At 46.3% G+C, this 13,052-nt stretch overlaps 1 protein-coding gene across 1 annotated transcript in view; it reads right to left on the bottom strand.

The window, feature by feature from the left end:
• Positions 1-11,946, bottom strand: part of fbn2b (fibrillin 2b) — a 71,359-nt gene extending 59,413 nt beyond the window's left edge. The window contains exons 1-3 of the mRNA XM_069186146.1: positions 11,838-11,946; positions 8,888-9,191; positions 205-287 (exon numbers count right to left, since the gene is read on the bottom strand). Coding sequence (XP_069042247.1) covers positions 205-287; positions 8,888-9,063 — 259 coding nt within the window. The 5' untranslated portion in view covers positions 9,064-9,191; positions 11,838-11,946. The remainder of the gene's footprint in view (positions 1-204; positions 288-8,887; positions 9,192-11,837) is intronic.
• Positions 11,947-13,052: the final 1,106 nt, after the last annotated feature.

The raw sequence follows: 13,052 nt of genomic DNA, 5'->3' as shown, positions 1-13,052 counted from the left end.
GCTGGTTCTTCTAACGTTACGCGGACAAATCATTCTGCTGCACTTAGGTCATCTTTTGCTAGATCTGTTCTTTTCATCTCTCGGGGAGAAAAATAAAAGAGACTTTCCGACTAGGAGAGAAAGAGAGCGGAGCTCCAGAACGAACCCCTCTCTCCCCTGAGGCGCGGAGATTCTGCTGAAGGAAAAGGAAAGTGGGATACTTACGGACGATGCACTGATTTCCTCCTGGGAGTGTTTTCCACCCAGGACAGCAGTAGGAATGGAAACGAGATCCACACACATTGGGCCTGTGTCAGAGAAAGAGGCCATGTGAGCTCAAAAGCTATTTCATTGTGCTGCTTTGACAAACTATGTATCTAGAACACAATGTACTGTCCTTTTACTGCACTTTTCTGCACCAATGCTATAGGCAACATATAGGACACTTCCATGAGCCACTATGTAATGAACAGGTTTTGTATTCAGAATGCTGTGCTTTAAGCAGAAAAGTGTCCCGATTTCAGACACACAGAAGGCTGTTGCTTCCCTGCACCTTACATCATTTTTTGATAGAGCTGTTTCCCATGAGCCCAGACACACTGGAGTGCCGCCTTGTTTATAGCAAACAGCCATTTTAGGATTTCTCCCAGACTGATTCCTGAAATGCTTCCCAATATTTGCCAGAGCTCTTGACCACTAGTCTAGTTTGTCTCTAAACCTTTCCTCCAATGCTTGATGCTGCAGCTTCTGATTTTGTGCAAGACAGATACTGTATGTTGAGACATGTTTGCCCTAAGTTGGGCACAACGTACAGGTGGAATTTTTCTTCTGCTCTGGAAGCAATGGCTTGAGTAGATGTTATCCTCTAGGAAGGGAGCAGATGCCTGTGTTTTCGTAGGCTGATATAACACTGTCTACAGTTTGGCCATTATGTCCATAAACAACACCTCCCATACTGCTTTTACTATTATAACACCACTACAGAGTAATGAAAGCAGCTTGTGAATGGGTATCACAAATATTTCAGCCAAAACCTTCAGTTGCTACTCTTCAAGGGATAGGTTGGGACATTTAAAAGGATGTTAAGGCAGAAGCTCCAGTCTGCTTACCACATAGCTTAAGATCCCAGAAGGGGGCATATTTATGGACATACCGGCTTAGTCTCTGCTCTGATCTTTAAAACAAATTTGGAAATATTTGGAACTCTCTGACAGTGACTCGGGAGTCCCACAGAGTCTGGGATCCTCCTCCATGCCCCCACGGTCCCAGCTCCCCGTTCCTCCTGACGGAGCGAGAGAAATTTCCGACCCCTGACACATGCAGGGGTCGTCCTATTGTGAAGATCAAAGCCCTTCCAGGTCACACGCATCTCGCGGGGAACATCTTCATCTCTCCCTGGCTCTGTTTTGTCTGACATTTTCAGTAACACAGAGTCCCTTGATTGCATGTTTGGCACGTTCTCTCCCAAAGAAGCACCACTCCGTGACTGATTTTTTCTTTTAATTCCCCCCCGAATCGAAGATCTCCTTCGTAAGCCATTCTGGAATTCTTTATGCACATGGTACACGACACTATTTGTACTACCTTAGTCCAGCTTCACCTGGACTTAGGTAATTAGTCTTAAACTGTTCCTTCCCCTTTCACTGTTAGCACAGAAGGTTGCATCAAGTTTATTTTTGATTACTCTGATCTTACCAAAGTGGTTGAAAATGTCATTTTCATTGTCATTGTCATTGATCAAATATGTTGACATTCTACATTTTATGACAAGCCTCTTCAGGTTAAAGCTTTAGCACCTTGGTACTGAAAACCTATTTAAAATGAAGATTTCAAGGCCGTGTGCTCAAGAACTATGCTATTTCTTGGGCAAGTTCTCCTTCAATGAATTTTCTCCGTGTTGTGTGCTCTTGGTATTTTAACAGATGCAACACAATATGACTAATTACAGCTGATGATAAATTACATGCCTATCTGGGAGGGGAAGAGGTCTCGTCAAAAATTCATAGTGTCACAGGATCTTATTTTTACACATTCTGTAATAAAAGTTTGTGTTTTTAGTGTCTGGAAATTGTTTCCTGTATAAAAATGTTGTAAATAATGTGGGGAGTCAACACAAATACAGTACAGTATTACAGGAACAGGGCTGTGCAGTGCATTACGTCAGCTTGTTCCATGCAAAGTACAATATGCTCCCTTTAGTACTGTACCTGTTTAACGAGAACATGTTTATAAAAATAGTACAGTATACTTTTGCCAGATCTGCCAGAAAATGTCAGACTATTGGTTGCCAAATTGCTGATCTACCATATCTCCACTGGTGAGGCCTGCCCACGCAGTTGCCTGCCAAAAGTGACTGACCCGATGGTGTTAGTCCAAACTACTAACTGAGCTATCTTGCTGAGAAGACCTGTGTCTTAAGCTATGGAAAAATGATGGGAGTTAACTTCACGTCTACATATGGGATTAATCATTCTTCAGAATTTCAGGCTAAGGAAATGTTGCTTTTATTTCAGGTGCCCTGTAGATATTGAACCCTTTCTCTCAGAATTGCTGTCCTCTTCTGGACATTCTGCTCAAGGCTAAAAATGTTACGAGTGGCTGAAGCCTATGCAGCCCAGCAAGAGCCCAGCTGCCGAAGGACTCCTTTCTTTCGATGAACTCTTCAAGGAGGAGCTGGACTTAACCACATTACCAGATGGCGGGAGGGGATGAAACAGGAAAACAGAGAGAGAGACAGAGAGAGAGAGACGGTGAGGGGGTGGGGTGGGGAGAGGGAGTGAGGACGGTTGGAGAGAAATCAGGAGAAAGGAGGAGAAAGCAAGAGATGGGAAGCAGGGAGAGAAAGCAGACAGAAAGGGGGAGAAAGGGAAATAAAGGTGGACAGGAAGAGGAAGTGGATAGGAACAGGAAGTAGACAGAAAGAGTAGACAGGAAAAGTGGATAGGAAGAGTAAGTGGACAGAAAGAGTGGACAGGAAGAGGGAGTGGACAGAAAGAAGGGACAGGAAGAGGGAAGAGGGGGAAGATGAAGCCAGAAAAGGAGTAGGAAAGGGAACGACAGCCAAAACAGAGCTGCAGATGAAAAAAACAAAGGGTCACATCATGTCATTGAATGAATCGGTTGTGCTGACTTCATATACAACAGAATCATAGGCCACAGGCCTGAGATATAATTTAAAATACAGACTCAAATTTGAATTCACTAATGCAGGTGTGTTCAGGCCTTGGCTAAAATACATTGAAAGATTTTTAGCAATGTACAAACTGTTCTCAACATCTAATTGAACTCTCCTGTTTCTGTCACTCCCTGGGCTCTTGGATAAGCCCATTCAGGTGCTGGTCTCTCTCATTAACGCCAATATAAATAACAATAATAACAAATGTTTTCACATATGTGAAAACATCTAAAACTGAGAGAGGAAAAATTGTCACTCCACCCTCTTTCTCTTGCAGTTCTGGGATATCAAACTCTTCTATTGGCTGCACACGGTGACAGAATGGTGGCACAGCGGTGAGCTCCGCTGCCTTGCAGCATGGGGGCCCTGGGTTCAAATCCTGGGGTGCTGTCTGTGTGGAGGTTGCATGTTCTCCTCATGTGCATGTGGGTTTCCTCTGGGAGCTCCAGTTCCATAATGCTAAGTTAACTAGCTTTTGGGAACACTGTCCCTGTTGTGTCTGTCTGCCTTGGGATGGACTGGTGTCTCATTCAGGGTTGCTTGCCAGGATAGGCCCTTGCTTCTCCAGTACTGCCTCCTCCACCCATCCAAGTGAGTACCAAGTGGATGAATAGTAGATCAGATCCTTAAACAGAAAGCATGGTGATACTGATGACTAATCAGAATACAAATGCTGCATTCCTGACTGGGCCAGCAGCCATGTCACCCTGCAGCTCTCAACTGGCAGCCCCACTGAACCTAAGCAGGGTTGAGCCTGGTCAGTACCTGCATGGGAGACCTCCTGGGAAGCTATGGTTGCTGCTGGAAGTGGTGTTAGTGGGACCAGCGGGGGGCGCCCAACCCTGCGGTCTGTGTGGGTCCTAATGCCCCAGTATAGTGGCGGGGACACTATACTGTAGTGGGCGCCATCTTTCGGATGAGACGTTAAACTGAGGTCCTGACTCTCAGTGGTCATTAAAGATCCCCGGGCATTTCTCGACAAGAGTAGGGAGTTATCCCAGTGTCCGGGCCAAATTTCCCCCCTCGACCTTTACCGTGGCCTCCAAATTGTCCCAATGTATGATTGGCTTGCACCTGCCCCGTGATGGACTGGTGTACCCTGCCTTGCACTTGTTGCTTGCCAGGTAGGCTCCAGCTTCCCGCGATACCGTTTGGTACAAAGCGATTTGGCAGCTGACATGACATGACATGAGTCACAACATGTGCTGAAGCTCCTCGGTATTCCGAGTCAGAAAAAACGTAAGGATCAAACAAACCCCGGTCTCGACAGGATGAGTGCCAGAGGCTCTGGGTGGGGTCAGGCCCTGGCAGTGAGAAAACAGGTCTTTAAAGGACAAAGAAATCACCGCTGATGCAGAAAACAAAATCAGCTGGGAATTCCCCAGGCAAGCTCAGACTGCCAAGGCAATCATTACCCTACAGCCTCCACTGCTTAGGGTCAGAGGTCAACTCATTGGCATCTGACCCCTGTCGATGCCTGGATTGTTGTCTAATTCTCCACTGAGAGATCGGCTGTGCCTCATTTTGTCAAGGCTGACATTAATAGGATGTGGTGCCTTAGTCTTGAAAGAGTCTGAAAGACTTCCAGATCACGTGTGCCTGTTTTTTTTCTTTGTCACTGTTCTGCTCCAAACTCTTTACTTCTCATCACTGTTGTCTAGACAAGAGCTCCAGCATACCTCACTCTCTGGCTGCCTAATGAGCTGCTCCATAAGCTGTGCTAAATTCCTGGAGGTCAATGAGACTGCTAGAAAGTCAGTACCATTCAGATAGACACTAATACACTGTTTCCTACTTCCTACTTGTCAGGAATTTGCTTATTAAATTTCCTGCTGATTGTATTTATGGGAAATTCTCTTCATAAAGGAAGGTTCATTCTAGCCTGTTTGTAAAAGAAAAGTTCTATTAACACTGTCAGTGTTCTTGGTTTTAAAGGGTTTATTTCTCTGCTATGAAGATCATCTTTAAGCGCTTTTGATTTAATGACCAAAAAAAGAAAAATAAACTTAAACCTCAAACAAATCCTACAGATTCCTTATTCTTCCCAGTTGCAGTTTTGGGCAGGAGTTACAAAGGGTGTCATTTTATGTTCCTGAAAAATATGTCTGGGGCGGCAATCCGTTTGAGGAGGGATATCAGACAAAGCACTCTCCAGGAAATGTGGAGATCTGAAAAATTCCCGTATGGTTTCTGAAAAACTGCGCTTAGAAGCAGACACACAAAAATATGATACATCTAAAAAAAAAAGAACTGGATGTCTAACACATCAATTTTTGTTTCAGATTAACTTAAAAATTCATTAAACTATTTACGTACGTCTATATTTATATGATATGGATTTAGAAAGGTCAAAAGGAGTTTGTACATATGAGCCATGTGTGACATCCATTATGGCGAACCATTGGGGACCCAAAATAGCCCATCAGTTGGCTAGAAAGCAGAATTGACATGGTTTTGGAAGAAACATGAGCCGCTGAATGCAATCCTCTGTCTTGACTAACTCAGTCAGGCAAGCCACTTCCAAAACATTTCCCCTGAGCTCACAGCTGGCTCCTGAACCCACAAGCCTGGGCCTCTTTCAGATACAAAGACTCAGTCTCACTTATTATTTCAAGCGCTGTTACATCTTATAAATCATAATGGCTGGCTGGCCGCTAGGCGCGACAAATGAGGGTTTTTTTTCCCAAAATCCACCGGGTTTACAATTATCAACGGTTTTATTAATGGGATTTGTGGAGGTCCCCAGAAATGTTGCAGTTGGGTTTCTGCCACGTCTCTTCCAGTTTTGGCCTAGCTCTTGACGCCAATAAGCCAAATGCATTTGGGGCAGCCAAAAAAAGTGGTGACTCAGCAAAAGCAAGTACTGTAATGTCGGTCCATGGCTTCCTCAATGTTCCCAATTAGAGGGCTGGAACAGCAATCGAACACAGTCTAACCAGGGTTATCATGCCCTGGAAACATGACTCCAAGACTGTCAGACAAAGACAGTTACAGTTCGAACACTGTAGTGACACCGAACCTATGCCTACCCAGGAGTGCCTGTGGCAGAAAAAGATGCAGTTTACTTTTACAGATAGAGCTGACGTCAACACACAATGATCGTGACTAAAAACCAGCAAATTTACTTTAGACTGGTAAACAATTGGTTGACAACAACGGTCTTGAAAAGAACCACAGGTCAGGTTCCAGAAGCACATTTTGGCTGCACAAAGTCACTTGTTTAATGCACAAAGATTAACTGATGGAAATACTTGCGAGCCATATAATTTTGTTAATTACACTTAAACTGAAGGGAAAACTTTGTCTACATTGTAACCCCGCCTTGGACCAGGCTAAACAATAGCAATATTTATCTGAGGAAGCACAGTTCCTAAACACATGCAAGACAGTTTCATATCCTAATGTAAACCGGTCCTATGTGACTGGACTCTGACGTCTTTGACCACATTTTCCATTTTAATTCCTGCAGCTGAAATGTGGGGTTGTCACACCAGGAACCCTAGGATAGGTTATCCTGAATCAATCCCAGAAATTTGAATATCACACCCATGACAGACAGCAGAGGACCAAAGAAAAGCCAAACGTCCTTTTGATGTGTTTGAACAGGTGAGACAAAATTGAGCTTCGCTGTTACTTAATAGATATCCTACCACAACTGCATCGCTCCACAGAGAGATCTATGTGAAGCTCTATGTGATCCAAATGACAAGCCACCCCACAGAACGACAGTGGATTGTCTGAGATTACATTAAACAACCTAATATTTGTTCAAAAAACACATTTGTTTTACAAAGATCACAAGCCTTTCTTCCTGTCCTAGAAGCAGACATTTTGTTTCTTCGAAAGCACGCAGATGAAGGGCTTTCTTTGTGTGGCAGCTCTGCGCCAGCCGTATCTCTCCAGCACTTTATCGCCTTTCGAACTGGAAACAAACGTCCCCTGTTGGCCTTAGACTGATCAGACTACATCATTTCCTGAGACGTGTGCGAGGAGGGAGACATATGCTGGAATACGTGGGGCCTGATTGGAATAATTGACTCTGAAGAAAACCTGGAGTTAAAGTCACTCCGCCTGCGGAACAAAACATCCCTTGTTTTCTTTTTTGGGGGAAAATTAAAGAAAATGACTGCTGGCGACCTCCCCCCCCAAACAGAGCTCACTCCCCGTCTCGGTCCCTGGAGGATGTGTGTGTGTGTATGTCGGGGGTGAAGAGAGAAAGGGGGGCACTTGTGGTTTCTCTGCTATGGTTGATCTGCACTCAACCCCCCCCACCACCACCACCCAGAAAAAAAGAATTAAGCCCCCCCCCATGTTACCTCAGCCTCTAACCATTGCAGCATGACATCACTCATTTCAGCACCGCGCAGGCCCTCCAGAGTAACACTCTCCAGGTGATTCAAACAGCAGGACTGGCTGCTCAGGACATAGGAGAGGGGGGACAGGCAGGCTACACCAGTTTGCTCTAAACCCATTCTTACAACAGTGCAGGATACAAACTCTTATGCCCCTAAACTCCTTCCACCACAATTCCATCTCGGATTAAACCTCTTTAAAGCCCCGTCCCTCATTATACTTCATCCCATGCTCTATGCGCGGTGAGGAATCTCTCTTAGCTGTGGGACTGGTGGCCTGACTGACGCGGGCTCAGTGTACGGGGCCTTGGGTCTTGTATTGGAAACAGAAAGCCCCGTGTCCCTGTCAGCTGCTGCGGCTGGCACGCTGGCAGGAACAATGGTGCAAGTGGCTGGCTGGAAGGGCAGAACGTCCTTCGCTTCACCAAAGGTTCTGGGAGTCCTTCCAAGCCATCACACAAACGTGAGCCCGAAGGGCTGCACTTTGGCAGACAGTGCGAACGTTCGATTCGAAACGGAAGAGCACAGGCAAAGAGCCGGGCTGTGATCCAAGAAGGTGGAAAAGAGTCCAGCAACAATAGATGCCTATCACAGATGCCGTAACCGATCAACGGACAGACTCCAAGCAGGCACTAACATTACGCAGACACTGACAAGGTGGTCTCAGTCAGACCCTAGCTCACAGCAGCCTGTCCCTGGACCTTCCAGGCTTGGCTTACATCACCGGCTGAAACATACTGAGGTCATATCTCAGAGCAGCCGTGAACAAATAAGCACATTCCTTTGGTCACTTCTAACATGGTGGAGCCCAATTCTGGCCCTCGAGAGCTGCTGCCCAGGAGGCTTTATAGGTCTGTCTAAATCTCCAGCTTCCCAAGAACATGGCTTCAGCTTGTGCCATTAAGCAAATAAGGAGATCAATTAGGTAAGAGCTCCAGGACTGGAACTGTGCTCCTCTGCTCTCAACATTCAAAGCTATCAACTATAGAAACACCAATGTGCCAACCGCCTGGGATATCTGCAGCAGTTGTGCGTGTGAATCCAATATTGTTACCATATCCCACGACCTCACATTCTGGTTAGTCTTCTGCTAGTGCTTGTGTAAAAAATGTAAGTGGCCCTTATGTGTCCTAAGTGAAAGACTGGGAGCCGCAGATCGTTTTGAAACCCTTGCTCAATGGAGAATGGCTACTCGCTTACAAATTTGAACCATTTTATTTCAGTCCGATTTTACTCGCATTGTCGCAGCCACATCAACACTCCCATCATGCCACACGGGCACAGGGCTTTGCAGCAAACACCCAAGTTTCCCGGCTGAATTCCACCCCCATCTGAACGTCTCTACGAAGTTCAGGAAACCGTTTCCAATCGGGCAGCTTACCCTCTCAGGGACTCCTGGCCCCTTCTTCGTACCCTCAGGGACTCCCTCTCGTCCACCCGCCCCGTGAAGCGACTGGCCTGCAGGTTCCCGTCCAGCTGGCCATGCGCTGTTTGGAGTGCCGCCCAACAGACGGCGGCCCATCCCAGCACCAGCTTCCCCAGCTGCAAACCCGCCATTGGCTTCCTACTGCGTGCTCTCTCTCCAGGTGCCCTCACGCCAATCTGCGCTCCTCCACCTGCTGCTCCCCCGGCAACACGCTGCGGTTAACGATGGTTCCCGTCCCGGTACACTCCAGCTTGAGGGGCTAGAGAGAAAACCAAAGACAAGAGATGACTGGAAGCAAGGGATGTTTCCGTCAGAGGGAGGAGGCAAAACTCCTGTGATGGGCCTCACAGCGTAAAGTGAGACAGCTATGGGGAAATCGCTCCTCCGGGACTCTCTCAAGTCTGCAGGTAAGGGGCTGGCCAATTGAAGTAGGAGGTTTCAAGGGTTTGTGGATTGGCTCTTCAGAGACAAGCCTGATCAAGGTTTGAGGAGACTCAGATCAATGAGACTGATGCCCGTCAGTCGCTCTGGAGATGTTAGAGCTGAAAAGTATAACAGTATAATCGTGTAAAATAAGAGCGATTCTTACTCCCCCAGCTCCTGGCAGTGAGAGGCTGGTATTTTGGCCCTGGTTTGGCTATCTAGAACCAGGAGGAGAGCCGGCGACAGTGCCCTTTCATTACACGTTACAGACCCAGACAGCCGACATTCCTGAACGGAGGTACAACTGGCTTCAGGTTAGAAATTTCGGAGCAGAGTTAGAATTGGACAGGGGGCTTGAGAAGGTCAGCGTGTTCATCTGCTGGGTGACAGTGAGCATCAGGTTTTCCACGGCCTCTGTACAAACAGCAAAGCCAATCCCCTTCAGCAGGGTTGTGCTGTGCTGCAGCCCAAAACTGAGCCCTGCCGAAGCGCTCTTTCTGTGTGAGGGGAGCCGGGTGGAAAGGATTGCGCCCGTTTTATTTACATTCATATTTTCTTTAGTCTGCATTCCTGTTCACTGAGTTTATCACTTCCTTTCAGACACCGTGGAGGAAAGGCGGCTTCTGCGCTGTTTAGCACCGTGAGGTTGTTTGAGACTAAGTGCAACTAAATACTATTGTTTACCGAAGTTTAATAACTTTACAACTGTCACAGCCTGGGTTTCCAAAGCAATAAGGCAATAACAGTCAGGAGTAAACCGTTCGCTTGGAGTTACCCCCTTCTTTGATATATATGATTTATTACCTTGAAAAACGCGCAGTTCGGACGGACTGGCGTGTGTTTTTGGTGCTCCTCAGAACAAAGCATTAGGATTCTGCACCGACAGACCGTCGATTTACAACCCTGATACATTTTGGGTTCAACACTAGGGGCCACAGAGACGGAGGAATATTTGGGAACGATTTCAGAGGCTGAGAGACTGTTGGCTGTCGGGAAGGATCCACCCAGCTGTTTGACAGAATTTCAGATGAAAGACTCCGTTTCATTAATGTATGTCCAAACTTCCCTTACCACCCCAAGCTACGCACTATTGTCAGTAAATTCTGGATATGTATTGTATTGGAATCTTTTCACTACTCTGGAATGGAAACCATCAATGTACTCATTTATTTGAATTATTTTACGCTCCTACCTTATTTAACAGGACGATCAACCAACTGCAAAAGCGCACATCACGCAGTTGTGCTTTGGTCTGAAGTTTTTACAACTGTCTGGCATGGCCCCTGCGCGATCTTACAGTGCATGAAGTTTTGGTTGGAGCGGTGTAGCTTTCGGAAGTGCGATTTCTTCAAGACGTCGGCAATTAGATTTAACGCCTTTTTAACGAATTGACGCATCGCTACTGACCTGAACTATTTCTGCACATAGAGTGACCACTGTAACATACGGTCCAGCCACTGGGTAACGCTCTAAATTGTTCTCAAATCGCATTAAATGAATTCAGCTCAAACGCAGAGGTCTTCATTCGCGAGTGAAGCCTTTATTTGACAGCTGGCTGGAGCGGAGAGCATAGATTCGGGTTTCTGAGCCCCTGCACTGGGGGCGGACCGAGCTAACAAAGGACGGGCGGAGAGTCCACAGACTCGACCTCCGCTGGGCGCAGGTACGTCACTGAAGCACACGCACAGGGCTCTCGCCGCATTCAATCCTGGCCGCCCGCTTTCAAGGTGTCATTTTCAAACCGGTTCAGGTTCAGATTGACTGCCCAATTATTTTTATTTTTTTTTTGGAAACCAGCACCACTGACCGTAGAAAAAGTTAGGAAACCGCACTAAAAACGTTCATATACTCTAGGTGGAAAAAAAAAACCCGCGACGGTTATCACCATTGAAGAGTTTTCATCACAGGGTAACTTTGAGAAACTGCATTGTATTCTGTCGTGTCAGTCAGACAGGAAACCGTGGAAAATATTCCAGATTCTTTTTAAAGATACAAGGTTTAATATACATTCCGGGCATTGCAAGAGATAAGCTCCCACAAGCGCTGGCTGATTTATAATAAACTCGGATAAACTTTAACTCAATGTTAAGGAATTTATAATAGAACTAGTGTGAATCGTGAGAAGTGGTGGCTATGATTTAATTAGCTTGAAACCGAAAGCATAGGTTAAAAAATAGGATCATCTTAACAGATGTATGCCGTTTTCGATGAGTGGATCGTGAAAAAATAGAAGTTCTTGCAAAAATAATCTGCTGATTAAGCAATATCTATAGCTAACCGTAGCACCACGAAGGAGACACATTCATTACTAGGAATTTTAGCCACTTAAGATATATTTTCCATAGACTTTTCCAAATAAGTTCCAAAAACATTTAACTGTTGCATATCTTGCACAAGAATGCTTGTGTTGAGCACACGCTAAACTAGGTTAAAAGAGGAAAATAGTTAAAGTTTAAAGAATTTGCATAAAAGAGCACGATACCTTGCAATTGTCGGAGTGTCCGGAGTATATGAGTCTCTTTTTGTAATGGGGAATGGGCTTCAGAGAGGAGAATTAAACCATCCCAGCGTGAGGAAAAAAGGCAACATTTTACCCATATTGGGAGAAGGGAGGTCCCTTTTCTGCGCACGAGAGAAAGGGGGGAGGTGGGGGGGGGGTTCGCTAACGGTCTTCAGGACAAACCCACCGCATTCCTCAAGTCTCCCTCTCTCGCAGGCACACTCGCCAAATTTCTTTAATTCCGAAGGGGGATGGGGTTAACGCGGGCCGAGCTGGTCCGCCACGCCACGCCACGCAGAACTGTTCAAGAGTTCGTTTTCGCTCGAGACACCGTCGGCAGGAGTGACCCCAGATATTGCGGGGGTCGCGGCTGACATCTCAAGACCGCGACGCGTCCATCTCGCCGTTCACATCCTCGCCTGCAGACCCGATCCAGCGGGGCTGGTTAGAGGAAAAGACATATGTTGAGGCCAAGATAATTCTCGGCACAGCTATTTTGTTGGTTTCCTCATCAGTATTCTTTTCATGAATAAGTCTACAGATTGTAAAAATGGGACACGTGGAGACTTAACTCATACACAATTATTAAAACCTTAAAATTATATATTTTCAATTGAGCGAATTTAGGTGTACAAACTGTGGAGGAATTATGCGTAGTTCACATAACTATTATCGGTGGTTAAATTTAACATTTTTAAACTGCTGCAGTGTTGGGCGGCATGATCACGCAGTGGTTGGCATTAATGCCTCTCAGTGCTGGGGCCCTGGGGTCAATTCCAGAGGGGTGCTGTCTGTGTGGAGTCTGCATGTTCACCCTGTGTTCACATGGGTTTCCTCCCACAATCCAAAGACATGCTGGTGGGTTAATTGGCCTCTGGGAAAACTGGCCCTGGTGTGAGTGTGTGCGATGGACTGGTGTCCTGTCCAGGGTGTACCCCTCTGTGCACCCATTGCTTGCTGGGATAGACTCTGCCTACCCTGTGACCCTGTACTGGTTAGAAAATGAGTGGACGGAGCTGCTGTGGTGTTGTGGGAAGATTATTGTAAAAGCAGAGCTGGTTACATCTGGATAAGTGACCAGGGGGCAGAAGAGGGGGTTTCTGGGGCAGATGCTAGCTGGGGCTGGGTTACCACCAATTTGGTGGTAAAACTTCTGTAGCCAAGATGACTAAACAAAGCAACGCATGCTTTCTTAAT

The sequence above is a fragment of the Lepisosteus oculatus genome, chromosome 29, assembly GCF_040954835.1.
Source record: "Lepisosteus oculatus isolate fLepOcu1 chromosome 29, fLepOcu1.hap2, whole genome shotgun sequence".
Taxonomy (NCBI): domain Eukaryota; kingdom Metazoa; phylum Chordata; class Actinopteri; order Semionotiformes; family Lepisosteidae; genus Lepisosteus; species Lepisosteus oculatus.
Note: the sequence above shows the minus strand (reverse complement) of the source record. Positions and strands in the feature narration are given on the sequence as shown.